The sequence below is a fragment of the Carettochelys insculpta genome, chromosome 3 (genome assembly GCF_033958435.1).
Source record: "Carettochelys insculpta isolate YL-2023 chromosome 3, ASM3395843v1, whole genome shotgun sequence".
In the NCBI taxonomy this organism is placed as follows: domain Eukaryota; kingdom Metazoa; phylum Chordata; order Testudines; family Carettochelyidae; genus Carettochelys; species Carettochelys insculpta.
This window is the reverse complement of record NC_134139.1, coordinates 88,954,721-88,981,809: the sequence shown is the minus strand read 5'-3', so window position 1 is coordinate 88,981,809 and position 27,089 is coordinate 88,954,721. Positions and strand designations below refer to the sequence as shown.

The following is a 27,089-nucleotide window of genomic DNA, read 5'->3' as shown; positions in this document are numbered from 1 at the left end:
GGGAAGAGAATACAATGGCAAGAAGAAATAAGTGGAGAATGAGTGCTGGAGTCAGGTCAGCAGGATGCAGGTTGACGGAGGAAATAGGTTGAGAGCTAGGCCATACTTAAAATGGCCACTGCTGTAGGGCACACAATGGCTGCCCTAATTGAATGAGTATCCTAATCAAATCCACTGCAATAGCCTGAGTTCAGATTCTGAACTCAACATTGGTAATAATACTGACATAGCATCGAGAGGCCCAGTCAGGTAGAGCCCCATTGTGATTGGTGCTGGACGAACACATTAAAAACAGTTTTTGTTCTTGAAGGCTTACAGAATTTTAAAAATGAATGAATGAATGAATAGATAAATAAACCTGACACAATGGGTAGGTGAGAGAGAATGAGGATGTGATAACATGTTTGCATAGATTAGTAATGTGACATTTGTAATGGTGGGCTTTTTTTGTCGTTTCCTTTTGCGTGTGTTTAGTTTTGATCAGTAGCAGCAGTTACAGCTTGTTTCCTGATTCCCCATTGTCAGTATTTCCACAGATGCTAAACTAAAGACAAGTCTACAGTTACATTGGCATGTAAAGTTACACACTGCACACCCAGCTAGCATAGGTATAAATAACACTGTAGAAGGTGAGGTGTGGCTTAGGCAAGTAGAATGCATGAATCCTGAGAGGGTGCGTACCCTATACAACACTTTACATGTCCAAGCACATCCATGCTTCTGTATTCAGCTGCCCCCCACTGCCTCCCTGCACTACACACTGCAGTGACAAGTGTGGACAAAGCTTATCTTTCACTGGCATGTACCTTTGTAGGTCATGCCTAGACGCTACACACTGTCGCAAGGGTGGACAAAGCATAGAAGTGAACCTTGAGGAAGAATTTGGGGAATAGAATTATGTATTGCTCACGTCTCTTAACTGAAACTAGAGGGCTGGTTGGAGCTCCGCTTGCAAGCAGAAGTTGGGCTGGAAGAAAGTTCTAGACAGAAACTTGTAGTAATGCACATCCAAAGTATATGGACTGGCCAAGAGAGGAGCTCCATTGGGGGCTGGGCTGGGACCCATGCTGGTCAGGGGAGGGTGGGGGTGGCCCTGGCCCTCTGCTGGCTTCGGGAGGGGCTCCGTTGGGGACTGGGCTGGGCCCCATGTTGGCTGGGGGAGGGGTTGGGGCTGGCACAGTGTGGGGCAGGGGAGGCTCCATCAGGAAGCTGGGCCAGGCCCAACCCTGGCCAGGGAAGGGACTGGGGCTGGTATAGTGTGGGGAGGCTTTTGTTGGGGGGCTGGGCCAGACCCCAGGCTGGGTGGGGAGGGGCTGGCATCCTGGGAGTGGGGGGGGTCTCTGTCAGAGGGCTGGGCCTGGCCCCGTGTTAGCTGGGGGAGGGGCTCAGGCCTGCACAGTGTGTGGGGTGGAACATGGTAGAACCTTGCCTGGATAGACGGACAGACACACAGCAAAATTAATATATATATGATGTATGCTTTGGATTAGTGAATCCTCGCAAATGATGACACTTGTTTCAGTTTTGAATTGACAGACCAAATTATTGTAGAACTGGCTTAGTACCTTTTCCTGTGTACATAAAACTACGTAGTTGATCATTGTATTCAGGGTATTTACAAAGTTCTATTTGTTAACAGGAGTGACTATGAAGAAATGCCACTTCAAAACGGTCAAACCATTAGAGCCAAGTACAAGGAAGAATCAGACAGTGATTGAGTTCATGTGGAGAAGACTTGCTTATGAGAATGCAAGTGCTCTTGAGAGTTTTACTAGATGACCACTTTCTTGTGAGTCTGCTTTCAACTGAACACTATCTGCCAAGGAAAGACTTCCTGTTTATTTCTGTTTACAGAGTTAAAACAAAACTGAAGGAAAAATGGAAATGCTTGAAAAAGTTGTAGTGGAGACTTCTAAGAAACCAAATTCTCACTTTACACTAGGTTTAGCAAATCTCCTATGCATGATTTCTGTGGAGAACACATTGCTAAAACGGAGGCTTTCAGAGTCTGGTTCCAGCTAAGAACATCACTGAGTGTGTGCTGATTTAAAATCGCTTCTATGCTGTAGGTTTTTAAGAGGATTATCTACAGCACGTTACTTTCACTCTGGATGCATCTTGCATTAGATATCGTGTATAGCATCCATTGGTAATGAAGTGCCTCTCTTCTTTCTTCCCTTCCTCACCATACCCACTTGAATTGAGGGTACAAAATGGCAAGTGTTTCCTTTGATTTCTCAGCAACGACAAGCTTTATTGCCCCTACTTCAAGGAGAGAGCGTTCAAAGGTCCGTGGTCAGCGCTGTAGTTGACTCATATATCTTGAGTTCATAAACCTGAAGTTTGCCAAATGTCTTCTGAATGGGAGACAGGTAGAAATATTCAAGTTCTGTTGAAGCCAAAATTTATAAACAGAATAATACATTATGATCAGTAGTGCAAAGTAATTTGCAAGGGTTTGTCTTAGAATTATCAAAACAAAGTAAGACAATTTAAAATGTCTAGATTAAAATATTTAAACTACTGCAAACCTTGGTGGGAAACCCATTACTGCCATTCAGTTTGCCTTTGTGTGTTGGGGAGGAGGGAGAAGACGTTACGTTTCCTACAAAAGGTACAATGTACAATTTAATACGTTATTTTAATTTCTTTAGATCCTTTTTCCCCAAATTAGGATTTTTCATGCTGTCTTCTTGTAGCTGTTAAAAATAAGTTAATAGAAGAACAATTACTTTTGGTGATATATTGAACAAACAGACAGAAGTGTGTTCTTTAGCATGTTTTGTAAATAGCTCAATGACCTCATCTTTAGAAACACCTAAATTGCTTTAATTTAAAATGCCTGCTACTTACTAGTACCTTTTTGATTGTCCCTTAGGCTGTGATTCAGCAGTGCTAGAGAACTTCAAAATATTTACTGGAATATTGTTCATCATATTTAAATGTGTGTATTTCAGTTTTCCTTCAACCACAGTATAGCTTTGTTTTTAAAGGGAGGCTGTCAATTTTTATTAACTTTTTTAAGTTTGGTATTTTCAGGTATGCCGCTATGACCGCGGTTGCATGGGAACCAGCTGTTGTCACTGACTTAGGGCAAACTGCAAAGAATGGGGTAGCCGCTCCCCAAAGTTGGCAGCACAAAACCACCTGTGTTGTATCTTAGTGGTTACCCAGAAGCCAACAACACAGTTCCCTTAAAGAAACCCAGACATCCAAATCAAGTAAGTTCTGCCAGTCCCAAAGGATCAGACACATTATTTCCTAGGTCAATGAATACTTCAGATCTTATACACTTTTAACGAGTTCTTATTAACTAAAACTTATTGAAAAGCCAAAAGAATATTGGTTAAAAGAGCAATATACATACAGGTGTGAGTATAGTTCTACAGTCAGATTCATAGTAGAGAGGGTAAGCTTTGTTGTTGCAAAGAGTTTTCAGAATTTAGTCCATTGATTATAATCCAGTGATCAACATTATGTTTGGGATGTATCACCTTAGGACTGGGATCTCAATTCTTATGGGTTGGGCTTCCCCTGCATAAAACCCCTAACCTGGCTCTGAGATGACAGAACCCAGTGGTTGTCTTATACTGTTTCCTGGCAGCCTCTTCACCGAATAGTACTGGGCAAACAATAGGCTTTTGATTTAACTTTGTTTCGCAAACATTATGGTAATTAACATAAGGTAACTTATCCAGCAAATAGTTTATCACATACTTCAAAGCGACTTACAATGAAATTATTTTGCCCAAGATTCATTTAAATATTCCCTTTTGATCTAATCAACAGCTATAGTAATGGATAAGAACCATCTCTTTACATGAACAACAAGAAATCCTGTGGTACCTTACAGATTAACAGATATTTTGGAGTATAAGCTTTCATGGGCAAAGACCCACTTCGTCAGATGCATGGGCGGGGGGTTCCAGAGGAGGGTTTAAATATATGGGCTTGCATGGATAGTCTCTAACAAGATCTGTTAAAAAAAAAAAAAACAAAAAAAAACATACACACACACTAGAACTTTGAAATGCAAACCTATCCAACGTTGAATGGCCCTAATTTCCAATTGTTTCATGTGTCTACAAAGCTGACTCTGGTGAGTTAGCCTGCAGGATGCTTAACCCGTTGGAGTACAGACTAACACAGCTACCTCTCTGTTACTAACCCATTCTGGTTATGTATGATGCTTAGCATAACATTTGTGGCAGTTATGTCACCGTGGTAACAACAATGGTTTTTATGGTCATATGGTAGTCAAATTACATCAGAGCCATCTATCCCTGCATCTTTTTGTGGGTTTTTCTATGGTTTCACAGTTACCGTTTTCTTAATGTTTCTCTTTCCTGTTGCTGTATGAAATACCCACACAAACAAAGGGGAAACACAGAATATAAAGAACAAACAGTTGTTTTGATCTATATGGAAAGACCTGGTTATGCTAGTTTATTGAACTGGTTTAAGCATAACAGTTCAGTGTGCTCCCACTGACCTTGTCGAATTGCATTGGGAACCATTGCAGATTTACTTTGCGTTGACAGTAGAGTGGCCCTAAACTGCTTGATCGGGAGTAACCTCTTGGGTCCTGTTTCACAGTTCAGGAGTCCTTTCTGTGAGACTTGACTAATGTCCTATGGGAGGGCTAGTTTAACTACTAAAGATTGTCTGCATCCTCTGCTATTTAAAATGGTTCTGCCCAAATTAGCATTTAGGAAGCAACTAGAATACAGAAAATTTTTAGCATACGTGTTTAAGCAATTTTGTGGCTATGAAATTTAACAAACATACTAAGAAGTCAGAATGTTACCTAGCACAGTAAATGCCTCTCCTGTAGACCAAAACCAAAAGAAGGCCAAAGAATTTTCATGTGCACAAAGACAAGAAAATGGAACAAACAATTTTTTCTCCTTACTGTGGTAGGTGTTACTTTTAACAATATGTGAAAAAATTCAGACAGCCGCAAATTGTCTTGTAAACTGCAGTGGTAGTTGCACCTTTAACAACTCATTTTAGCTAACATAGACTCTTTTAAATATAAAATTGTTTTATATTTTTAATCCCCCCCAAAAAACAAAAAAAAAACCCACACAGGCTAGCTTCTCTCTTTCTTAAACAAGAAAGAATAAGTCATTGTCATTCCCTATACACCCAAAAAAATCCATTGACTTTTATGGGAACTCGGGATAAGAGAGAGACAAGGATCGGACCTTTATTTTTGTGGATTTTTACTTTTGTGCATTCAAATTTAATAGTTTTATTCTAGTTATAAAAGTCATATTTCGATTTGGTAAAATATTTCTCCATATAGGATGTGTTTATTAATGTTGCTTACTGTAATTGAGGTTGCTTGTGACACAGTATATAAAGTCTGGCTTTATGAAATATGTTTTGGGATTCCATTAACTAAAAACTTTAAAAAAAAATATATATATATAAGAAGTCATGGCATTTAGAATTTGAGAAATTTTCCTGGGTTGGTTTTAGTCCCTTTATTATTTTTTTATTGTATTATTCTTTAGAAAAACAAAAATAGGACTAGGATAGGGAAGTGTGCACTTTGGTTTTTAAAGTTACCTATCTTAGAAATATCAGTATCTGAATCTTTTGTAAAAATCTTGCATTGAACTGCCTTTCCTTAGCTGTGTCTACGCTGCCCCTCCCTTTCAGAAGGGGCATGCAAATGTGGCCGATCAAAAATGCAAATGAGGTGATATTTAAATACATTGTTCTTCATTTGCATACTTCTGCGGGATCTCTCTTCCAAAAGAGCCAGTTTTGAAAAGCAGAACAGCCTCGTAGATAGAATTCATTTGAAATGAAACCCTGTTTAAAGCTTACACAGATGTTTTGGCTTTAAAAAACAGCTCTCTCGGAAGCAAGGTCCCATGGGAGTATGCAAATAAGGCAAATATTTAAATCTGCACCTCATTTGCATTTTGATCAGCTACATTTGCATGCCCCCTCCAAAAGGGAGGGGCAGTGTAGACGTAGCTCTTATGTATAGAACCCTGCACAGATGTTAAAAAAAAGAAAAAAAGGTGGTACCATATGTGCTATGCAAAAACAACCCATTGGTATCTGCATCCATGGATATGAAGAGGATATCCACAGATTTGCAAGACTCTAAATATAAAATGTGGATCTGCATACATACACAAATATTCTCAGATTGTAGATGTTTGTGGGTATAAAGCAGTATCTGCAGATTTGCAGGGCTCTATGTATGCATACTTTATTTTGTACTCAAAAAATGTTATCAAGTAACTTAGCAAGTCTGGCTAAAACACTGCAGTGTCTCCCAAAGTGTGGTATGTGTACCACTCGTGGTACGCAAAAGGATTTGAAGGGGTACACAGCAGAAAATAAATTACTAAAAATCAGGAGATAAGCACTGGGAGGATGGGTACGTGGATGTGTTAAGTTTTGGAAATGCTTCCCTGCGACATTAAATTCACTGCCTACCTAGTAAAGAGGCAGAAGTAGTAAAAGTGGCTGGGCAAGTTTTACATATTTCATGCCTTGGAGTGATTCTTGAAAACTGCACAAAGATACAATGTGGAACCAAAGGTTACTCTGAGGAAGTCTCTTGTGGCAATAAGATGGTTTGTAAATATTTTGTGGGGCGCTGTATTCTTTTATCTCTGCACAGTGTTGCTATTATGACACACAGATTAAATGAAAGGTGTGTCTTATGTAAGAAATTCACTTGGCTAGCTGCATATTTTTCCCATATGGCTAGCAAAGGGGTCAATAAGGGAAGTATTTTGTAAAGCAGATTTTTTTTCTTTCCAACAAATCACAGTTAAATCAGAGTGCACTTGTACTGGGCTCTTAAAATCCATTAAACGTTTTGGGAGCAAGGGCATTTCAAAATTGCGTGGGTACTTCCAAGTGCCCACAGCTGCACGGCTTGCCAGCACTTTGAAATTCCTGTGGTGAGAATTAAGCCAATGAGGTGCTGCATATGCAGCACGGCCCCTCATTGCTGTTCTCTGCTTGGGCTTGTTTACATGCCCCTTTCAAAGGAGGGGGCTAGTGTAGACAAGCCCTGAGGGATATTTACTTGCAAAAATCCACCTTGTGAACTATGTGGAAGCCACTTACCACTGGACCCAGGTGATTGTTATGATTAGCTCCTGAACTTTCATGCACATTTTTGTGGTGGTATTGGCTGTAAAGCATGATCAGTGTTCAAGGCTTGCTGGAAAGCAAATATCCTGTACCCTAAGGCAAAGAAGGGGCAGCATAACCCAGAGGAATACATGAGAAATCTTTCTCAGCTTAGGTTAAAAATAAAAACGTAATTTAACAGGGAGCATAAACTGCCTTGAGGAGAATGTTTTAAATAATTCTCAACTTGATAGCTTTCTTTAAGCCTAAGGGCAATTATGATGAGAATTACTTGCCTGCCTGTTGCTCTTTTGCCATGTTCTGTGTAGCCCAGTAACTGCCATGTATGGCACAAAACCCCGATGCTGTAATAAAAATGAACTCTTTAAAAAGCTTGTAAATATGTGTAAAATTAAGCAAAATAATGGAAAAAGTGTATACCAAAGTGGTATTGAACATGTAAGAAATATTCTGCTAATGAGAAGTTGTAAATATGGTGCTGCTTTGATAAGGTGTGCATGGGATGTAGTAGTAAGTCTGTGTTTTGGGGAAACTTGTTAATCATCCATTTACAGTGGAAATCTTTCTGGTATAGAATATGAAACCTAATGATTGATTGCTTCCACAAAAACTGGGTGCTGAGATACATGGATGACTTCACATACATCAAATTTGTTGTCCTGTTAAATATGTTAATAAATAGTTTTCATACTGTATCTACACATGCATTTGGGTTTTGCTTTCCTTCCATTAGTTGAAGGTAATCTAGCACACTTTTTTTTACTGCATTTCAAGTGCAAAAAAGACAGTTGTGCAATGTTTAGAAGGACCCAGCTGACAACTGACACCATCCTAGCAGCAGAAGAGTTTAAATTCTTGTATTCCTAATATCTCAAATTCATGTAAAGGAGAAGACATACTTTTTGACTACCTGGGATTGGAGATGAAATATAGTAGGAATATTACTGAAGAGTCAAGCTAACCATGTTACAGTGGGTGCCCATCAAGGTGTTTCAAGGGATGTGTACAATTTGGAAGCATCTCTCTGATGCCTTGATTAAGTTTTTAACCATTCGGATTGTAAAGAAAACTTGATGAATTGTTACAGATTCCTTTGCGTCTACAGAGATATAATGAATTGGGGCCTGGCCAGCCTTTGTTTTTGTTACTGTCAACACTAAACATGTATTTAAATGGGTTTTTTTTTTAAGAGATATCCACATACTGCAAAAGATTAGTCCAAATACCATCCCATCAAATGCCTTCTGGTCCCCAACAGTTACAAAAAATACACAGGCCAGGTCTACATGATGGGACAGGGGGAGAGAGGAAAATCTTGATAAGTCACAGAGCTGGAGTGGTGTATCCTTAATTGTTTTTTTTTCCCTGCTATCCTCCCAGCAGAAGGGCTCTAGGGAAACACTCCTGTTGACTTTCCTTACTCATTGTGACTGCAAGGAATACCAGGGTCATTGGTGGAGCCCTGATTGTTTAACTTAGCATGGCCCTACTAGGTGTGTGAAATTGACAGGCATTCCATTGATCTCTCCATAAGTTTTGATGTACCTTTATGCAGATGCTGGGCTAGACTACATTTAGACTACATGCTCTGAGTAAGTATTTTGCAGCTTCCACTTCCAAAGGACACTGCCCAAACAGAAAACTCAGCTCAATCCTCCTTCATTTCACACTGCACTGTTAGTTTAGGACCGATCTTGTAAACACACAATTTATGTAAATAACTGTGCAGAAGCAGTTTATTATGAGGTTGAAACTGGCAGAGGCTTGCCATGTCACATTTCTGGTGGTTTAGTGAAGTTTTTCATAATATGTAGAGCTTTATTAGAAGCAAACATCTAGTCACAATGTGTCACTGCATAATGCAAAATTTATGTAATACTCACCAGTAATGCTTGGACACAAAGTATAACTGGAGCACATTTCAACCACTTAGGCTAGATTAACATTTAGTGTGTATATAAAACACTCAAATATATTTTAGTGCCCCACTTTTCCCCTGGGAGATAGGTTTCACCAGACAAGCCCACGTCCTACAAAAACTAAGAAGAAAGCAGCATTCCACTTTATTTTTTCTGATTTCTGAAGGACTTAAACCACTCTACTGTAAATATAAGTTTGAAAGAACCAGATGCACTAATTCCAGTTGTGAATTTGTGTCATCTGAAAATCCTTATCCAAAACCCCATTCCCTCATGTAACCCAATGCTTGACTAAATCAGTGTTAACTAAGTTTCAGCTATCTGCTAGGTCATTTGACTAAGACAGGATGGTATCAAAGATATTACATGGCTCAGATCATCATCTTGACCCACATTGAGATAGTGCAGAAGAGGGTCACAAAATTACTGAATTGCCATACTGAAGAAACGCATTCTTGGAACAATGTTTAATGTCAGCAGAATAAGATGAGTGAATCTTTTCTCATGCCTTTGCTCATTTACTCTTTACTATAGTAGCATTAAGAGTATGGTCTCAAATCTTTTTACAATTCTGTACACACATCAATAGAGGAAAATAGTCTTTGTTGGCAATGTATGATATGCACTTTAAAACAAGGAGTTCTCCTCCCCACCCTCCTGTTGTATTCAATAGACAAGTCACAAAGTTATGAACTTCAATAATTTAATACTAACCAAAAGTACAAAGTGTGAAAAATTTTATTTAAATTAGCTTGAGAGTAAAGCTAAAGAAACCTTTACATTGCAGCAGGTTTCAGGTTTTTTTATTTTAATTAGCACCTTGAAGTCCTTGAAATGTTAAGACAGCCTGGCAACACTGGTGCAATAGAGAGTGAAGGTATAATCCTTGTAACAGAATGGGACTAGTTTTGTTACAGTTCTACATTTGAAGTAACAAAGGTACATTAAAAACACTTGTGTTCATCTTAAACAGATTATCAAACGGAAGCGCTGAAGAACAGAATAAGTAGAAGGCTAAGTAGTTCCAAGACCATTATATTGCAAGTCCAAAGGCACTGACAATACAGTACATAGTCTTGTTCTCCCATCTCACAGTGCAGTTTCCTACAACAGAAGAGAAAGTAGGGGAAAAAAAGTTTGTCATTTCATATCCCCAGGGATGCAACATCACAATCTGACATCTAGATTAAAAATTGGAAGGGTGAAGTTGTCACACTATTCAAGCTTTGCCTTTTTTTTTTTCTTCCAACAAAGAAAACTGCGAATTTCACATGTATCAAAATCAACTTCGGAAATGTTAAGACCTCTCCCCCACCCTCTAAGACAACTTAATTGTACCATGCTGCTCCAAAGCAGTAATTTAAAATTGGACCTTATCTGAGTTAAGACAGAACCTTTAAAAATGAGTTCTATCATGAGGATACTTATGTAAAGTTGATGTTTTTAAGAAAATTGTCACTTTACCATCACTGGTGTTGTCCCAGAAACAAGAACTTGCTGTGTGAAGTCCTGCACCATTTTTTTGCATAATCACACAGGTCACTGTTAATACACAAAGAAGCTTCCATTAGAGAACCATATTGTGAACACAACTTACACTGGTGCTTAGTTTTAGCATTAAACTAGCATTTGTGCTATCAGTCTATGACTTCAAATTCATTATATGCAATTAAACACAAATGAAATTTACTGTGACAAGTTTAGCAAAAAGATGCAGACCTCATTTCAAGTAGACAACTGTACTAAAAATCAATGTAAGAAAAATCTAAAAGTGCTAACAGACACTTCAAAGGTGTCCCAAATTAGTCAGCTCTGCTCATAATCTACATAAAGCCCAAAAACAGGTCTTCAAGACAAAGCTTTTCCCTTAGTTGTCCTGTTTGTACAGTCCTTAGCACAATGGGGTATGATCCAGGACTGGGATGCCTAAGTATGGTGGTAATACAAATAAACTAGTCTATAATTGGTAGTAGGAAGGGTGTTACTGTTATTAAGGGAGTGAAATGGGACAAGATATGGAGATTCTTTCCCCAGCTCTGCCATGTACTTCCTATGGGCTGCTGGGTAACATAAGTTCTCTTGATGGTGTATGCCTGTGTGGCTGCACATGAATCAATGAGGTGCCATGCACCTAACAGAGCTGCACAGCATAGCTTCCATTAATCAGGTGCCTCCTCCTGAGTCCAGACCCTATAGACAGGGCATGGAGAAGGTGAGTTTAAAAGGGTTCCATGGCCAAATAGAAGTGGGAAACACTGTTCTAATCTGTGATCTCCTATCCTCAGTGCCAGGATTAGAGTGGCCATAACACCTTCAGATAAAAGATTTCCATGAAGTTTCAGTTGTTTGGGGAGAGGTACTGAAAATATTAAGGCCAGATCTTAGCTATCTGATACAGTTCTTGGCTCTTAGGACTTGTCTCCACTATGGGATGGATTCACACTGTGGGGATTTATGCAGATGGACTGACAAACAGTGAATTTATCAAGTCTAGTAAAGGCCTGCTAAGCTGACAACTGACCGAGTTATCAGAAGAGTTTTTTCTGTCAACCCCCTGCAGAGTGAACCCTGTAGCAAGTAGATCTAAACTATATGAACTCAAATTGCATTACTAACATTAAGTTACGTTACTAACAACTCAGATTGCATAGTTTAAAATCAATCTTTGCAGTGTAGGCCTGCCCTTTGTACTCTCACTGTCTCAAACAGCAACTAGCAAGCACTTGGTGTGAGGAGAGTGCTCTGTTGAAGAAATATTTTATTAGCAAGTTCCTTAAAGCAATGGTCTAGCTGCAAAATCTGAGGCCAGGTGTTAATATATGCTCTATTAACTTAAAACCCCCCACTTTTAAAATCTGAATGAGCCTACTCTGAGTTGGTGAAACAAGTTATAAATGTGAAACTGGGAGGGTTCTGTATTGCTTTCACAGACACACTCCTTTAAAATACCCGAAAAACATCAACCACTTGAGTCACTTTTGCTTGCTGTGTCACTTTACTATTCTGTGTGTGAAATATTACTGAAATTAGGAGTTCACGTCCCACAGAAACTGTATAAAACTGAGTGAATTCCTTTCACACTCCTTTCCAGTATCAGAAAAATATTGCATTAATATTGGCAAGAAGCGCATGTCTAATCCTAATTGACTCATTTGTTCAGCATCTTAAAGTTGAACTATACGCAGAAATAATGGACGTGTAGATTTGTGAACTGCAGAAGTCAATAGCATGCTAATGTTTTGGCAGATATTTTAATAGAGTAGCTTTCCATAAAAATTTAGCGATCTATGGTGCACATGGATGTAAAAAATTAGCACTGCTGGGAAAGTCACAATCTCTGAGTCTGCCTCCCCCAACCTTCTTGTGTAAGGGGACCAGTATTCCTACTTCTTAGGGTCAAGGGCAACAAAACCAACAGCATGCAGTGTACCTGTGCCCTACAGCAAACCCTGGATTGAACAGACGAATGGGAGGGAGGAAGGGAGTGACCATTAAACCTGAAAGTCCATTAAATACGAGGGTTTACCACCCACTCACTCCCACCAGGCTCCCCCAGCCCCTTCCACCCCCGTTCAAAAAAATGCCAGAGACTCACCAGAACAGCCACTGTTGGAGAAGGCCCCGAATGCCCCAAAGCCCACTGCCACACATGGCTGGAGCCCACTGCCGCCTGGGGCTGGAACTGCCTGAGCCCCTGCAGCTGGAGCCTCCAGAGCTGCCCTGCTCCCGCATGGGGCTGGAGCCCACTGCCATGCCGGGATGGAGTGGTGGGCCTGCTGCGCCTCTCACTAGTGGTGGAGCACATACACAAATGCTATCTGCCTGTGTACGTGCCCCAGCCCCAGCGAGAGGAGGACCTGGCGGCTCCAGTAGTGGCAGTCCAGACCACGGTGGAGGGTTCAACAGCAGCAGCTCAGGTACATTGCCTTAAATTTTTGGGAGGTGGGATTTAGGATTTTACATGCCCTAATTAAGTTGACCTGGGGAACAACGGGGGGCAGGGGCTGGCCCATGTCCATTGTTCCCACAGTCTGCTAAAATCGAGGTCCGTAAAAATCAAGGGTTTACTGTACTGTTTAAATTTGCCATGGACTGACACTAGATATGCAGCAAGTAAGTAAAGCTCATTTTATACCATTACTGTATCTTCATAGTTTAAAATATACCATGTAGTTCCTAGTTGGAGACTCAACATGTTTGTATGAAAAGCTTTGCCTTTAATCTCACTAAGAGAATGTTTATATTTTGTGTCTTCTGGTATAGTCAATAAAACCAATATAGCAGCAAACTTACCAATGTACTTGAATGGCTTCCCCAGCTTTGTCAGTTGACTTAAAGTTTGTTCTACCACACTTGTAGTCCACTGATTCACTTTGCTGTGTTGATAAGCATTGCCACCTATTGCACTTTCTATGGCCTACATGGGACATACAAATATATCCGTTACCATTACTCATCTTTAATTCCATATAATACTTCATGCTTTTAAACACACTAGACATTGTTTATGAAGAACCCTAAGTTTCAATACCATTCAAGACGTTACAGTGTACAGCAGTGATATGCATTAGAATACAGTTACCTTTAAGAACAAACAATATCAGCTGTCTTACATAAGCCTTTTATTTTGATTCCTGTTTTTCTCATAAACCCCTCCTGCAGAAACCCAAAGACACATTACGAACAACAAAGATGTCTTTCATGTGCAACAGAACTGAAAATATTTTTATTTACAAACAGATATGTTTGGTACTGCTGTATGATTCTGTGCACAAACCTGTCTGGAAGTAAAATTGAAACTTTCTGCTTGACCCTCTAAGTCATCCTGGTAATGTATTTTTTTTTTTTTTAAATTCTTTTACTTTGTGTAGTCAACTAAGACAGTCAAGATGAGCTGAAGGTTATTTAAGAAAGTGAGTATGAAAACATTCCACTGATTATGGGTACTGATTTTCATACTTGTGTCCAATGTTACATATTTTCAAAGTGAGAAGCATTCTTTTTATGGCTGAATAAGTGTGTAATTTTAGTCATGCACTTTTATCGCAGAAGCATTAGTTTGCTTCCTTAAAAAATATGAGACTGAAGAATTCACTTATACTGTACGTTTGGTCTATACACTCTTAAAGGGACCTCCCACATTCATAAGACATGTTAAATGAGCATAAATCATTGATAGTAACTCCATTTAACCAAGATAACAACAAAATTTAACATACACAGTAACCAAACAGTCTCCTCAATTTGTCATAATCCCTTCAACTTGCGATTTCACGGAACTTCAGTAAAAGGGATACTGGTTGCTACAACACACACTTCTGAAGATTTGTAAACAAGATGCAAGTTGCTAAGGAACTTGCAACTACAGGACATTTATCTCAAACACACTTTAAGGTGTCTGAATCAAACAGGTAGCTCATACGTTATCTTTGAGGAAAAATATCCTGACAGGAGACATTTATAAATGAAATTTATGTTCCTGTAAGGGACCGTGCAAATGTCTTCATGCTAAGTTTTAAATAGAGCTTAGGCTCTCCTACATAGATTTCACCAATCACAATTTCCATCATTTAGGACTTGGTAGGAAGAAAGGCAGGTCCACATTAGAAGAACACTCTCTAAATACCAAATATATTTTAAGTTAACAAGTATCGTTGTGAAACAGATTTTTCAAACAAACATACTAATTTAATAGTCGTGTATCAGTCTTAATAGAAAACAATGATAAACCACAGTTTCTCATTCTAGTTATTGTGTTGGTTGGAAGATTTTTTTGGGGGGTACACTGTTGAGAGAACACACCACAACACAGTCATACGACATATGCAAGGTTACATTTTCACATGACAATGTAAAGACATTTGTTAACTTCTTACCTCTTTAATGATGTTACTCACTTCATCAACAACAAAAGAAGTCTACAGAAAAAAAATTAGAGAGGGTCCTTTATTTAAAATTCTACTTCTAAATATTCGAGAGCCAGTTTTTAGTTGAGAGTACAAGTTTCAGTAGCGGAAATTTAGTTAGTAAAGAGTATATTATTAGGATAACTTTAGACTGATAGTGCATCAAACATAACTGAAAAGATACCTAATCTTTCTTGTGTGCATTTAATTAGGGTTCTCACTGGATTTAGAAGTGTGGAAGAAGCCTAAAATACTTGGGGGCAGAGGTAGAAGAGGGGGAATGGCAACAATGTAATTTTAATTAAAAAATAAAGAACATAGCTTTCTGGTTGATGGATTCTGCTAACATGGTGTCAAATGTGTACCTTTGCACACGTGTAAAGTTATTTTGGCTGTAAAATACATAATTTTAAACTTGACGTTTAGCATTTGGAAAAAAATTGCCAGAATAGTTAAACAAACATGACCATTATGGCACAGTAACGTTCTCTAATATGCGTCTTATAAAACTGTATATTTCTCACATTTGAATTGATAATAGGCAAGACAACTGATACTCACCTGTGTACTAATCTTCCATTTGTTCATTTTTACATACTAGAACTAGTACTGGTAATTATAGATAGCCCATAGCCAAGAAGAGAAAAACTGAGGAATATCTTTTACTGGACCAACTTTTGTTGGTGAAAAAGATAAGCTCTTGAGTTAAAGCCCTTCTTCAGGTCTGGGAAAGTTACTCTGTCACAGCTAAATACAAGATGGAACAGATTGTTTAGCATAACTAAGTAACACATTCTAAGGGAAAAAAAATAAGCAGTCCTGTAGCACCTTAAAGACAAAAAAAATTTAAATCTCAATGCCTAATAACCAAAGTGTTACTTTTAAGATGCTACAGGACTGCTTGTGTTTTGTGACACTACAAACTAACACTGCTACATCTCAGACATTCCAAGGGCAATTCAAAATGAAATGGCAAATTAACACCTGACCAGCCAGGGCACAAAAGTGGGTGAGTGGGTTACACTAAATACCACAGCTACATACAAGATGTAACAAACTGTTTAGACGAGTAGTTAACACATTTGTCAGAGAATAAAAAAAAGCAGATTAGTGGGTTACACCTTGCTGCAACAAGCCAAAACACCTTTCAAGGTCCAGGGATCTTGTACATGCCTATCACAATGGTGGTGTACCTCATTCAAGGCACTAAATGCACTCCCCCCCCCCCAAAAAAAAAAAGGGTGAAACCACATAATCACAATCTGTGACCCACTAACCCCCCTTTTTGTCCAAGAATACAGAGTTATTAATACACCACTGCACCTTGAATGGTCTCTTATAATGTGTGTTAACTTCTTACATTAAACCTGTTGCACTTTGTATTTAGCTGTGACCCTATACACCTTTTCCACCACAGAAGAACAGCTCTGTGCAGTTTGAAAGCTTGTCTCTTTCACAAACAGACCTTGGTCCAAAAAGAGATTACCTCACCCACCCTGTCCTTCATCTTACTAGCACTTAAAAGCAGTACACACAAAGACTAAAGTCCTCAAAATCCATTTAAATTACTTTTACCTGTATAAGCAATAAGGAGTCCTGCAGCATCTTGGAGAGTCTGTTAGCCTTTAAAGTGCTACAGGACTGCTTGTTTTTGTGAAGCTACAGACTAATATGACTACCCCTCTGAGACGCGTATAGGAACTTTCTCAATGGTATTCCCTCCACTGAGCACTAAATTTGCTTGAAAATGTCTTATCAGGGTATGGAAGGTTAGGGGAAAAACAGCAAAATAAATGCTTCTAATCTAGCTTCTCATTGGCAAGGGAAGAGATGGCAGCCCAGGTTATCAAGCTTAGCTCCTGGAAGTCTGATGCTTTCGAAGTTTAGAGACTAAGAAAATGATGTATTAGGTGATGCGCTTTCGTGGGACAGACCCAGTGGAAGAAGGGTCTGTCACCTAATAAATCACTGTTAGTCCTTAAAGTGCTACATGACTGCTGTTTTGTTAGAATACAGACTAACTTGGCTTCCTCTTTGTTACTTGAGGATTGGTGCACTATTTACACAATAATTGCTTCAATGCACACAGCTAATTTAACAAGCCTGATTTTAACATAATCAGTATGTGTGTACTTAAGTGGTTTGAAATTCAAGCAGGGGAAAAAAAAAATCAGTAAAAACAAGAGCTTTTGTAAATGCCAGGAATTATTTTGGTAAAAGTTGAATACATAAGACTTTGTGCCTATGTGCCTATCAAACATGAAGAAAACAAATCTTTGTTTGCAAAACTGAAGCACAGTTAAGAGGTTTATCTGATTTAATTCAGCATGCTCTCTTTTGTACTTAAGCTTCTGTTTGTGGCATTTCTGTGCATGTAATTTTAATGCAGCAGTGCCTATGTGTATGTTTCACACAATGACAATTTTATTGTTCAGTAGTCATGTCAGGAAAAGCATCTAATAAGATATTTCTCTATCATAAACTACGAAAATAGTTTTGAAAGAGAAAGCTTCAGGATAAAATAAAATAAAAAGCGTGTGAAATAAGACTGAAAGGTTAACTGGGTAACCAAGACACAAACACAATCCTAGGGCGTGGAAATATGGCTTAGCGAGGTATTTCAATGACCGTTACTAATGCATAATAAAACTTTAATTCTGTCTTAAGCTGTAACTTAATCAAGCTTGCTTCGCTTGCTGTGTGAGGCTATCAGCGTCCCACCGCGGATATGCAGTTCTGGGGGACGTTATGCCTTGGAGATGATTTTACTCAGTCAAAGGGTACTGTGGTGCTGCCAGGCATGGGCGGCGGCACGTTGCCGCCCCATGGAGCGCACAAAGCCTGGACCCCTCCCCCCGGCACAAGATTCACGAGCACCGAGGAGAGCGCGCCAGGGGCTGGGCTTGACTAGCCGAGCCGAGCCGAGCCGGACCGGGCCGCCCCGCCCCCCAGCACGAGCCACGCTGGAGCCGGGGGAGCCCGGTCTGACCCAGCCTCGTAGCGGCCGTCGGGGATCCCAGAGCCCCTCTCAGCTGGGCCCACCAACGTGCAGCGCCAGTGCTTGTGACGGAGGTCTCCTAGCGCGCCCCACACGCATGTGCGTCGCAAGGAGCAACCCCAACGCAGCGGCCAGGGGATGTTGGCCGCCCCGCGCTGCCCCGCCCTGCCCTGCCCTCACCTCACCTCCTCTCCCGACTGGAACTCGTCCATCTTTCCTCCGGCTCGGACCGCAGCCCTTAGCGCCCCGGCCCCTAGACCTCTCCGCCAACAGCTGGCTGCTGGCGCCGCGCAAGGCGCTCCGCTACCTTACACCCTTGCAAGGGGCGGCACGGAACCTATACTGCGCGTGCGCACACAATCCCGTTACGTCTCCAGCGGCTCACTGTGCGCCTGCGCTTCCGGATGTCTCCGTTGGTCCGAGCTACGCTTGCGTAGCCTACCCCGCTCTGTTCGCCGCCTTCGTAGCAAGCGGCGCGGTGCAGTCTGGGGTCTTTACTTCCCCTTCCCACACGCCCTCGCGTTCCCCCCCACACTCACCGTAGTCTAGTCTCGTGAGAGCTACCCATCAGCGCGTGGCGGACGCACCCCATGCCTCCCACGTGACCTAGTGGTAGTTGTCGGTTTCCACGGTAACCTGGATCCTCTTAGGAAGTGCGCGCAGCTGGGCCGGGCCTGCTAAGGCGTGGCCCGGGTCTGACCACCCCCTCCTGGGCCCCGGTTGGGCCGTGAGAGGGATGGTGTGTGATCAGCTCGACACTCCACGTGGCCCAGCCGCTAGAGTTGCCATCTCCTGGCCGGATGCCATTTGCAACAATGGTGTCCGGTCCGGGAGAGTTATTAACCTTGTAGTCTGCAGCGGTGGCCATAAGGCGCGGCCTGGCCTGAGGTGGAAGACGCGTCCACGCTGAGTGCCGCCAGCGGCGAGGCACCCCACGGGGTCAGCTCTTTGGAAATGTGGTTACCCTGTCTAGCGTGCTTGCAAACTGGAGCTCTTAACCCGGGTCTGTGGCTGGTACCCTGAGCCGGGGCAAGGCATAGTAGCAGGGGTTGTACCTTTGCCGTACTGAAAAGTTTGTTGAAAAGCGGGCACCTGTGGTCAGGTTGGCCTTATTGAAATGGTTCCAAGCTGCTCATGCGGGAAGAGCTGGCTCCATTGTGATTTTATCTGTTGGTCTCTGATTTACAGCCTTGTAATGTTGCTCTTTGTATCTAGCTGCCTGGTCCCAGATGCTGGCTCCATGGCTCCCATTGGCTTGGAACTGCAACGAGTGGCAGTTATGGAGCCAGTGCTTTCTGATAGTTCACCATGCACCTGAGGGATGCAGGGACCTGCAGTTGCTTACTGGGACCTGCAGTCAGCACTCTTGGGCTGCGTCTACACGTGCACGCTACTTCGAAGTAGCGGCAGTAACTTCGAAATAGCGCCCGTCACGTCTACACGTGTTGGGCGCTATTTCGAAGTTGAAATCGACGTTAGGCGGCGAGACGTCGAAGTCGCTAACCCCATGAGGGGATGGGAATAGCGCCCTACTTCGACGTTCAACATCGAAGTAGGGACGTGTAGACGATCCGCGTCCCGCAACATCGAAATAGCGGGGTCCTCCATGGCGGCCATCAGCTGGGGGGTTGAGAGATACTCTCTCTCCAGCCCTTGCGGGGCTCTGTGGTCACCGTGGGCAGCAGCCCTTAGCCCAGGGCTTCTGGCTGCTGCTGCTGCAGCTGGGGGTCCGTGCTGCATATACAGGGTCTGCAACTAGTTGTTGGCTCTGTGTATCTTGCACTGTTTAATGAAAGTGTGTCTGGGAGGGGCCCTTTAAGGGAGCGACTTGCTGTTGAGTCCGCCCCGTGACCCTGTCTGCAGCTGTGCCTGGCTCCCTTATTTCGATGTGTGCTACTTTGGCGTGTAGACGTTCCCTCGCTGTGCCTATTTCGATGTTGGGCTGAGCAACGTCGAAGTTGAACATCGACGTTGCCAGCCCTGGAGGACGTGTAGACGTTATTCATCGAAATAGCCTATTTCGATGTCGCAACATCGAAATAAGCTATTTCGAAGTTGGGTGCACGTGTAGACGTAGCCCTCGTGCCCCAACTCCATGCCTATGCCCCAACCCTCTGTCCTAGGCCAGAGCCCTCTCTTGCACCCCAAGCTCGTCATTCCAGAGACCACACCACCAGCTGGAGCCCTGTTCCCTCCCATACCCCAACTTCCTGCCTCAGCCCAGTGAAAGTGAGTTGAGGTGGGGGGGCCCAAAACAACCCTTGGAGGACATGGAGTGAGAAGGGAGTCAACAAAGGGGTGGAGCAAGAGACAAGGCAGGAATGTTCAGTTTTTCGTGATTAGAACATTGGCAACCCTTACTTGGTGCCTACATAACGTTTCACTTATGTGTGTTTGTGAGTTTATGTGTTGATAAAATATATCTGAGGCCTTAGGTGTAAGATGCTGAGGTGCAAGTATCACTAATAGATCCAGAGATGCGAACTGTTGTGATTTCATCTCCAGTGTTGCACTATTTGGTGGTTTTGTAAAATAAAGAGCTTTTGAGGCCACAATTATATGAACATCTCAGCTTTCATTAAAAAAATAGGGTGCCTGGTCCTCAAGGCTGTGGAAGAAAGCTTGAAAACAAGATCCAAGTGGGGAAACTCAGAAACCAGAAGACAAAACCAATCCAAAATTTGTTATTTTTAATTTCATGATTCTTCAGCCAAGTTCACTATTAGGTGGGAGCCAACTCATTATTTTCAAATGCTTGAAGTGAGTTAGCAGGACTGTGGAGCCAAAATTTCAGCCCCTACCCAGTCTTTACTCCAATAAAAATGTTGCCCTGAGTAAAGAAGAGGCCCAAAACCTGCAATTACTTCCTCATGAGTTTCTCTTTATGCACAAGAGTCGTCCATTTTATGTGCACGACTGCTTATGCACTTAAAAATAAGTACATGTTGTTTGGAGCTGTGGGATTAGTAGAGCTAAGCACTTGAAGAGTGTCACAAACTGTTTTATTTTAATATGTGGATGGCAACACTTCATTAACTTTGTACTGACAGGTTCCACTACTGAAAACATCTAAGGCATTTTAAAAAATCCTGTTGCCCTGTTGTATGTACTGTGTTTAATCCAGCAATAATTGCTCCTTTAGACAAGAGTTAAACTTGACTTGGAAGAAGAGGCATTATACCACATCCCAGAATCTGAAGAAGTTTGAATGCAGATGTTTATTCAGGCCTAGCTCTGTAACAGGTTGTTGTAGAATCCAGTCATCCATGAAATTTGGATTTGCATTTGGTTCCAGGCTCATGCTAGTTAGTTAAGTTTGTTTCTACTTTTCATAGGTATTCAATCAAGAAAGTTCCTGGTGTCTGTCTGTCAGTCATGCTTTGTGAGCTGCAGCTGACTGGAAAAGAAACCTATCTTATTTCCAGTAAAGAGCCTGCTTAATTTACCAGAGGTTTTTCAGTCACCCTAAAGGTTGAGGTTTTCAATTTTTGTACACCTATTACTTCAGAAAGCGAAATCAGTTGGACGTCTAAGAATGCCTAGCCACTGCACTTCCTGTGGGTAGCGTGGGGGCCGTACGTACGTTTTGATGACCTCAGCGTTGCATTTTCTCACGATGAACCCCCTATTTAATGTTTGAAAGAAGCTAGCAACTTCTATTTGATCACTAGTCTCTGCTTTGCTCCCATGAACAGTAGTGTTTGGAGCCTGTGGCAGCAGTAGCAACCATCCCCTAAGCCAGGTCCCTGTTGCCTGCTACTGGGGTCACCACAGATGCTTTATTTTAAATTTGGCCCCTGCCACTCAGAAAAGGGTGGGGAGAAATCAAGTTTTTTTACAGTAAGGAAGAAGTGAATTCCTCAATCTCCAATGAATAGATGACTTCCATAGCTCTTCTTTCTGTGACAGCTGGAAAGGTAAGGCATATTTTCAATCTGTTTTATCTAACACAACAGGAAGGAAAGGAGTTTTGTTTAATAATATTTCTTAGTTTTTAAAGGCTTTGAGAAGAGACTTGAACTGGAAATGGTGTGTTGTGAAGTAATGTTTTTACTGGAAGACCTTGGGTGGGATGATATTAATACTAACAGGGAAAATGCAAGCCATGTATTTCATTTTACAACACAAAAAACATGGTTACACATTCTCTATCCACATGAAAATGAGTGTCACAGTCCAGTAGTGCAAAAATTTCATAATTCTGATTGTAAAGTAAGTTCTAAATAGTTCAATTGGTATTTGCATGGGAGATAACTGCCATAAATTCCATTAGCATTTGTGATTAGCACATTTTTCTGGGATATAGTGTTACTCTGAATCTCTATTATGCATCTACCACATCTTTCTTTTGAAATGATGGATCTATAGCCAACTTACCTTAAATCAGGACCTGACTTTCAAAGATTATTTTGTATATATTTGATTCAGTGTCAGTGGAAAAACAGAAAATAATTGTGGCTATAGGAATTGGAAATATTATTCATAGGTCTCTCAGTGAAATATCCAGATAATTTCAAATAAAACAAATGTTTGTATACAATCTTACGATTATTCCTTATCACCAGAATATTTAGGAGTTTATTATAAATAATGGTAAAGTTGGTAAAAGCAATATTTTTCTTTTAGTCTGAGGATTTTAATTGAGAAAGATCTCAATATTTACTCCCTGCTGACCCTAGCAAACATGTCTGTTTTATTAAAATTCAAACATGTTCTAGTTTGAGAGGATCTCCTAGGTAGCCCCACCCATAGACAGGATTATGATATACACTTAGCCAGTGACAAAATGACAAGTTATGTGTGGAAGAGCAGTGGGTATCTGTATTTCTTGCTCTGTTGCTAGGTTTGTGATCAGTGGGTGGTTAGTTGTTAGATTAATGGCTACAGACAGCTTAACCAAGTACATAGGGGACCTGAGTTCCAAAAAAGTATTCTGTGATAGTGGATGAGGTGTTGCTCTTATTGCAGAGTATTAATAATAACCCTTTTGAGATTGGTAGTGAATAGCTAGTGCAATATCATGGTTAAGTTTTACTTCCTCCCACTGCTAATCACTTCTGTGAAATTTACTAGTCTCCAAATGATGTGTCAAGAATTTTGCCTCCAGATTTATTCAGGCCATTGTACCACTCTTAGTCTCTCTAATCAATTCTAGAGAAATAGGAGGCACTGCTCACAGATTCTTTGGAGGCTTGATGCTGGTGGGGTATTGCATGCCTCTTAAGTTGGAGTTGGGGCCTCTCAGCACCTCTCAAAATTAACCTGGGAGGAACGGACTGTAAAAGAGCCTTAAAGAAATGACTGTGATGAAAAATCAACTTGAGCAGTAGTTGTGCATGTCTTTAAAAATGGCCTGTATTGTGAGAATGCATAATTGCTGTGGTTTGTCAGGCTTTACATGTGTTTTGGTAACTTCCTGTGAAAATACAATAACTAAGGAAATGAAATGGTTGTTCATATCTTTACCTTCTCTGTTTCCACCAGAAGTTCATGTATATATATTTCTCTGTAATAGTTTTCTGTGTGAAAATTGTCAGTTTTTTATCAATTAATTGGTATTTGTATGAAGTATAATGTCAGGTTTTTGTTATCACAGGATTTTATCAAAAGTGGGTAAAATGAAGAGCATATAAGCCTCTATTTTCTGCATATAAACATCAGCATCTCTTCTTGCCTTCTTTTTGCAAAATTTGGTGGATAAAGTTGAGGTAGCTTGACACTTGGGATGTGAAACTCACATATAAAACAATAAAATAGCTGTAGATATCTGCAAATAAATTGGCAACATATTTGGTATTTAAAAAAACATACACACAGTAAGTCAGATCTTCAACGGATGTAAATCAGTGTAATTTCATTGGCTTCAATAGAGCTACACCCATCTAAAGTCATGAAAGAGCTGTCCCTGTGTATTTAATACTTGTAGAAGAATGTTTGTATAATATGATAATTTAAAGATCTTTCCTCATAAGGGATAGTATTGTAAATGTAGGAGTTTGGAGATGTGCCCTGAAGATGAGGGTTGAGAACATTGCCTACCAGGTGTGCATGCGTGCTGTAGTTCACCAGAGATGCTTTCCTGTTTGTTTTGCTAAAGTTTTATTTATTTTTCATTCATTTGGTTTGCTGTTTAATGAACACCAAGATACTTACATGGTTTCAACAGTGTTTGAAAGAGAAGGAAGCACCAATTTGAAAATAATTCCTTTGTTTGCAATTGAAAGCCAAGGCATGGAGAGGAATGAGAGAAGCACATGGAGCACCAGATACTGAGACTTTTGCACGTATTTGATAAGCACAATAACAGCTTGACTAGCTTAAGAAGGGTCAAAAAGCCAAAAATGGATGTATCATAGTCTCCTTCTAGGCTGCAGCTGTCAGACAGTGTTGCAGGGAAATGGAAAAAAAAATCAAAGGTTTGAATTGTATTTAGCACCAATGAGGTAGAAGAGAAAAGGGATAAAGTAAAATCATCAATCTTTGTTATGTTGCTGGGGTGGAAGCATTGGGTATTTATAGCTACTTTGAAGAAGATGAAAGCATGAAGTTAAGTGAAATACTGACTTAACTTGAGGAACATTACATGCCAAAAAGGAATAAAACATTTGAGACCATTTTTTTACATGCATGCAAAAAACTGATGGAATAATACCACAAAATTAAAGAAACTCAGTAAAACCTGTGAGTTTGGTGAGGTGACAGAGTTTCTGGTCTGAAGATTGTCTTTAATGCTACAAATGAGTCCATATGTTAAGGGACAAGTCCTGTGGCATCTTGTAGACTAACGAATATTTTGGAGCATAAGCTTTCGTGGGCAAAGACCTGCTTCATCAGATGCATGAGTGGGGGGGTGTTCAGAGGAGGATTTAAAGAGTGGGTCTCAGTAAAGGAGAGGGCCAGAGCTGACAAGATCTCTTCAGTCAGGGTGGATGTGGCCCATTATCAGCAGTTAATGTGAAGCTGTGAACATCAAGAGAGGAGAAATCAAGTCAGTTCAATCAGGGGGGATATGGCCCATTGTCAGTTGCTAATGTGAAGGTGTGAACATCAAGAGTAGAGAAACTGCTTTTGTAATGGGCCAGCTGCTCCCAGTCTCTGTTTAATCCTTGGTTGATGGAGTCAAATTTGCAAATGAATTGCAGCTCTGAAATTTCTCTTTGTATTTTATTTTTGAAATTTTTTTGTTGTTGGACTGCTACTGTTAAATCTGTCACTGAGTGTCCAGGGAGATTGAAGTGTTTTCCTACAGGTTTTTGTATGTTACTGTTCCTGATGTCTGATTTACGTCCATTTATTCTTTTACGCAGAGACTCTCCAGTTTGGCCAATGTAGATTGCAGTGGGGCATTGCTGGCATGTGATGGCATATATTATATTAGCAGATGTGCAAGTGAAAGAGCCGCTGATGGTGTGGTTGACTTTTAAGTCCTGTGATGATATTGCTGGTGTAGATATGTGAGCAGAGTTGGCAGTGAGGTTTATTGCAGGGATTGATTCCAGGTTTAGGGTTACTGTGTTGTGATCTATAGTTGCTGGTGAGAATTTAAGGTTGGCAGGCTGTGTCCCAAGGACAGGCCTGCCTCCCAAGGTCTGTGAGAGTGAAGGATCATTGTCCAGGTTGGGTTGTAGGTCACTGATGATGCGCTGGAGAGGCTTTAGCTGGGGGCTGTATATGATGACCAGTGATGTTCTCTTGTTTTCCTTGTTGGGCCTGTCTTGTAGCAGGTGGCTTCTGGGTACATGTCTGGCCCTGTCAGTCTGTTTCTTCACTTCCTTAGGTGGGTATTGTAGTTTCAGGAGAGTTTGGTAAAGGTCATTTAGATGTTTGTCTCTGTCTGAGGGATTGGAGCAAATGTGGTTGTACCTTAGTGCCTGGCTGTATACAAGGGATTGTGTAGTATGCCCTGGATGGAAGCTGGAGGCATGTAGGTAAGCATAGCCGTCCGTGGGTTTTTGGTATAGGGTGGTATTTATGTGACCATTACTAATTTGCATAGTGGCATCCAGAAAGTGGATCTCTTGTGTGGGCTGGTCCAGGCTGAGGTTGATGGTGGGATGGAAACTGTTGAAATCACAGTGGATCTCTTCAAGAGCCTCTTCCCCATGGGTCCAGATGATGAAGATGATGTCATCAATATAGCGCAAGTAGAGAAGGGGCGCTAGGGGGTGAGAGCTGAGAAAGAGTTGTTCCAGGTCGGCCATAAAAATGTTGGCATACTGTGAGGCCATGCAGGTGCCCATAGCAGTGCCACTGATTTGAAGGTATAAATTGTCCTCAAAATGAAATAGTTGTGCTTGAGGACAAAGTCACAAAGCTCTGCCACCATTTGTGCCTTGGTCTCATCAGGGATAATGTTCATAACAGCTTGAAGTCCATTTTCATGTGGGATAATGGTGTGTAAAGGGACTCTACATCCGTGTTGGCCAGGATGGTGTTTCAGGAAGGTCACCAATGAATTGTAGTTTCCTAAGGAAGTCATGGGTATCCCGAAGAAAAGTGGGAGCTCTGGTAGCATAGGGACTGAGTAGAGAGTGCACATGTCCAAACAACCCTGTAGTGAGAGCATCAGTGCCTCAGATGATGGTGCGTCCGGGGTTCCCAGGTTTATGGATCTTGGGTAGTAGGTAGAATAAACCTGGTTGAGGTTCTTGGGGTGTGTCTGTGTAGATTTGTTCATGTGTTTTTTATAAGGAGGGTCTTGTGAAGATGCTGTAGTTTCTTCGTGTACTCCTCAATGGGATCCTGAGAGAGTGGCTTGTAGAATGTGATATCGGAGAGTTGCCTGGCAACCTCCTTTTGGTGGTCAGTCCTATTCATGATGACAATGGCACCTCCTTTGTAAGCCTCTTGGATGACAATGTCAGAGTTGTTTCTGAGGCTGTTGATGGCGTGTTCTGCACCACTGAGGTTATGGGGTAAGCAGTGCCGCTTTTCCACAGTTTCTGCCTGTGCTCGTCAGCAGAAGCATTCTATGTATAGGTCCAGCTTGTCATTTTGGCCATCAGGGGAGTCCATGAAGAATTCTTTTTCTTGTACTGTAGTTGGGAGGGTACCTGTGGGTCAGTGCACTGTTCAGTGTTGTGTTAGAAGTATTCCTTGAGTCGGAGATGGTGAAAATAGGCTTCCGTCCCCACA

At 41.2% G+C, this 27,089-nt stretch overlaps 3 protein-coding genes across 4 annotated transcripts in view; 2 read left to right on the top strand and 1 right to left on the bottom strand.

Moving 5' to 3' along the window:
- The window catches only part of TMEM181 (transmembrane protein 181), a 55,611-nt gene extending 47,791 nt beyond the window's left edge, over positions 1-7,820 (top strand). For both annotated transcript variants that reach the window (XM_074990301.1, XM_074990302.1), the window contains one exon: positions 1,640-7,820. In XM_074990301.1, the coding sequence (XP_074846402.1) occupies positions 1,640-1,718 (79 nt within the window). In that variant the 3' untranslated portion in view covers positions 1,719-7,820. The remainder of the gene's footprint in view (positions 1-1,639) is intronic.
- Positions 7,821-9,736: 1,916 nt separating this feature from the next.
- Positions 9,737-18,372, bottom strand: DYNLT1 (dynein light chain Tctex-type 1). The gene is made up of 5 exons (XM_074988697.1): positions 18,140-18,372; positions 14,927-14,968; positions 13,344-13,467; positions 10,515-10,592; positions 9,737-10,154 (listed from the first exon to the last, which is right to left on the bottom strand). The coding sequence occupies exons 1-5, from the start codon at positions 18,164-18,166 to the stop codon at positions 10,084-10,086; spliced, it is 342 nt and encodes a 113-aa protein (XP_074844798.1). The 5' UTR covers positions 18,167-18,372; the 3' UTR covers positions 9,737-10,083.
- Positions 18,373-21,395: 3,023 nt separating this feature from the next.
- Positions 21,396-27,089, top strand: part of SYTL3 (synaptotagmin like 3) — a 47,474-nt gene continuing 41,780 nt past the window's right edge. The window contains exon 1 of the mRNA XM_074988696.1: positions 21,396-21,871. The gene's annotated coding sequence lies outside the window, so the exon portion shown is untranslated. The remainder of the gene's footprint in view (positions 21,872-27,089) is intronic.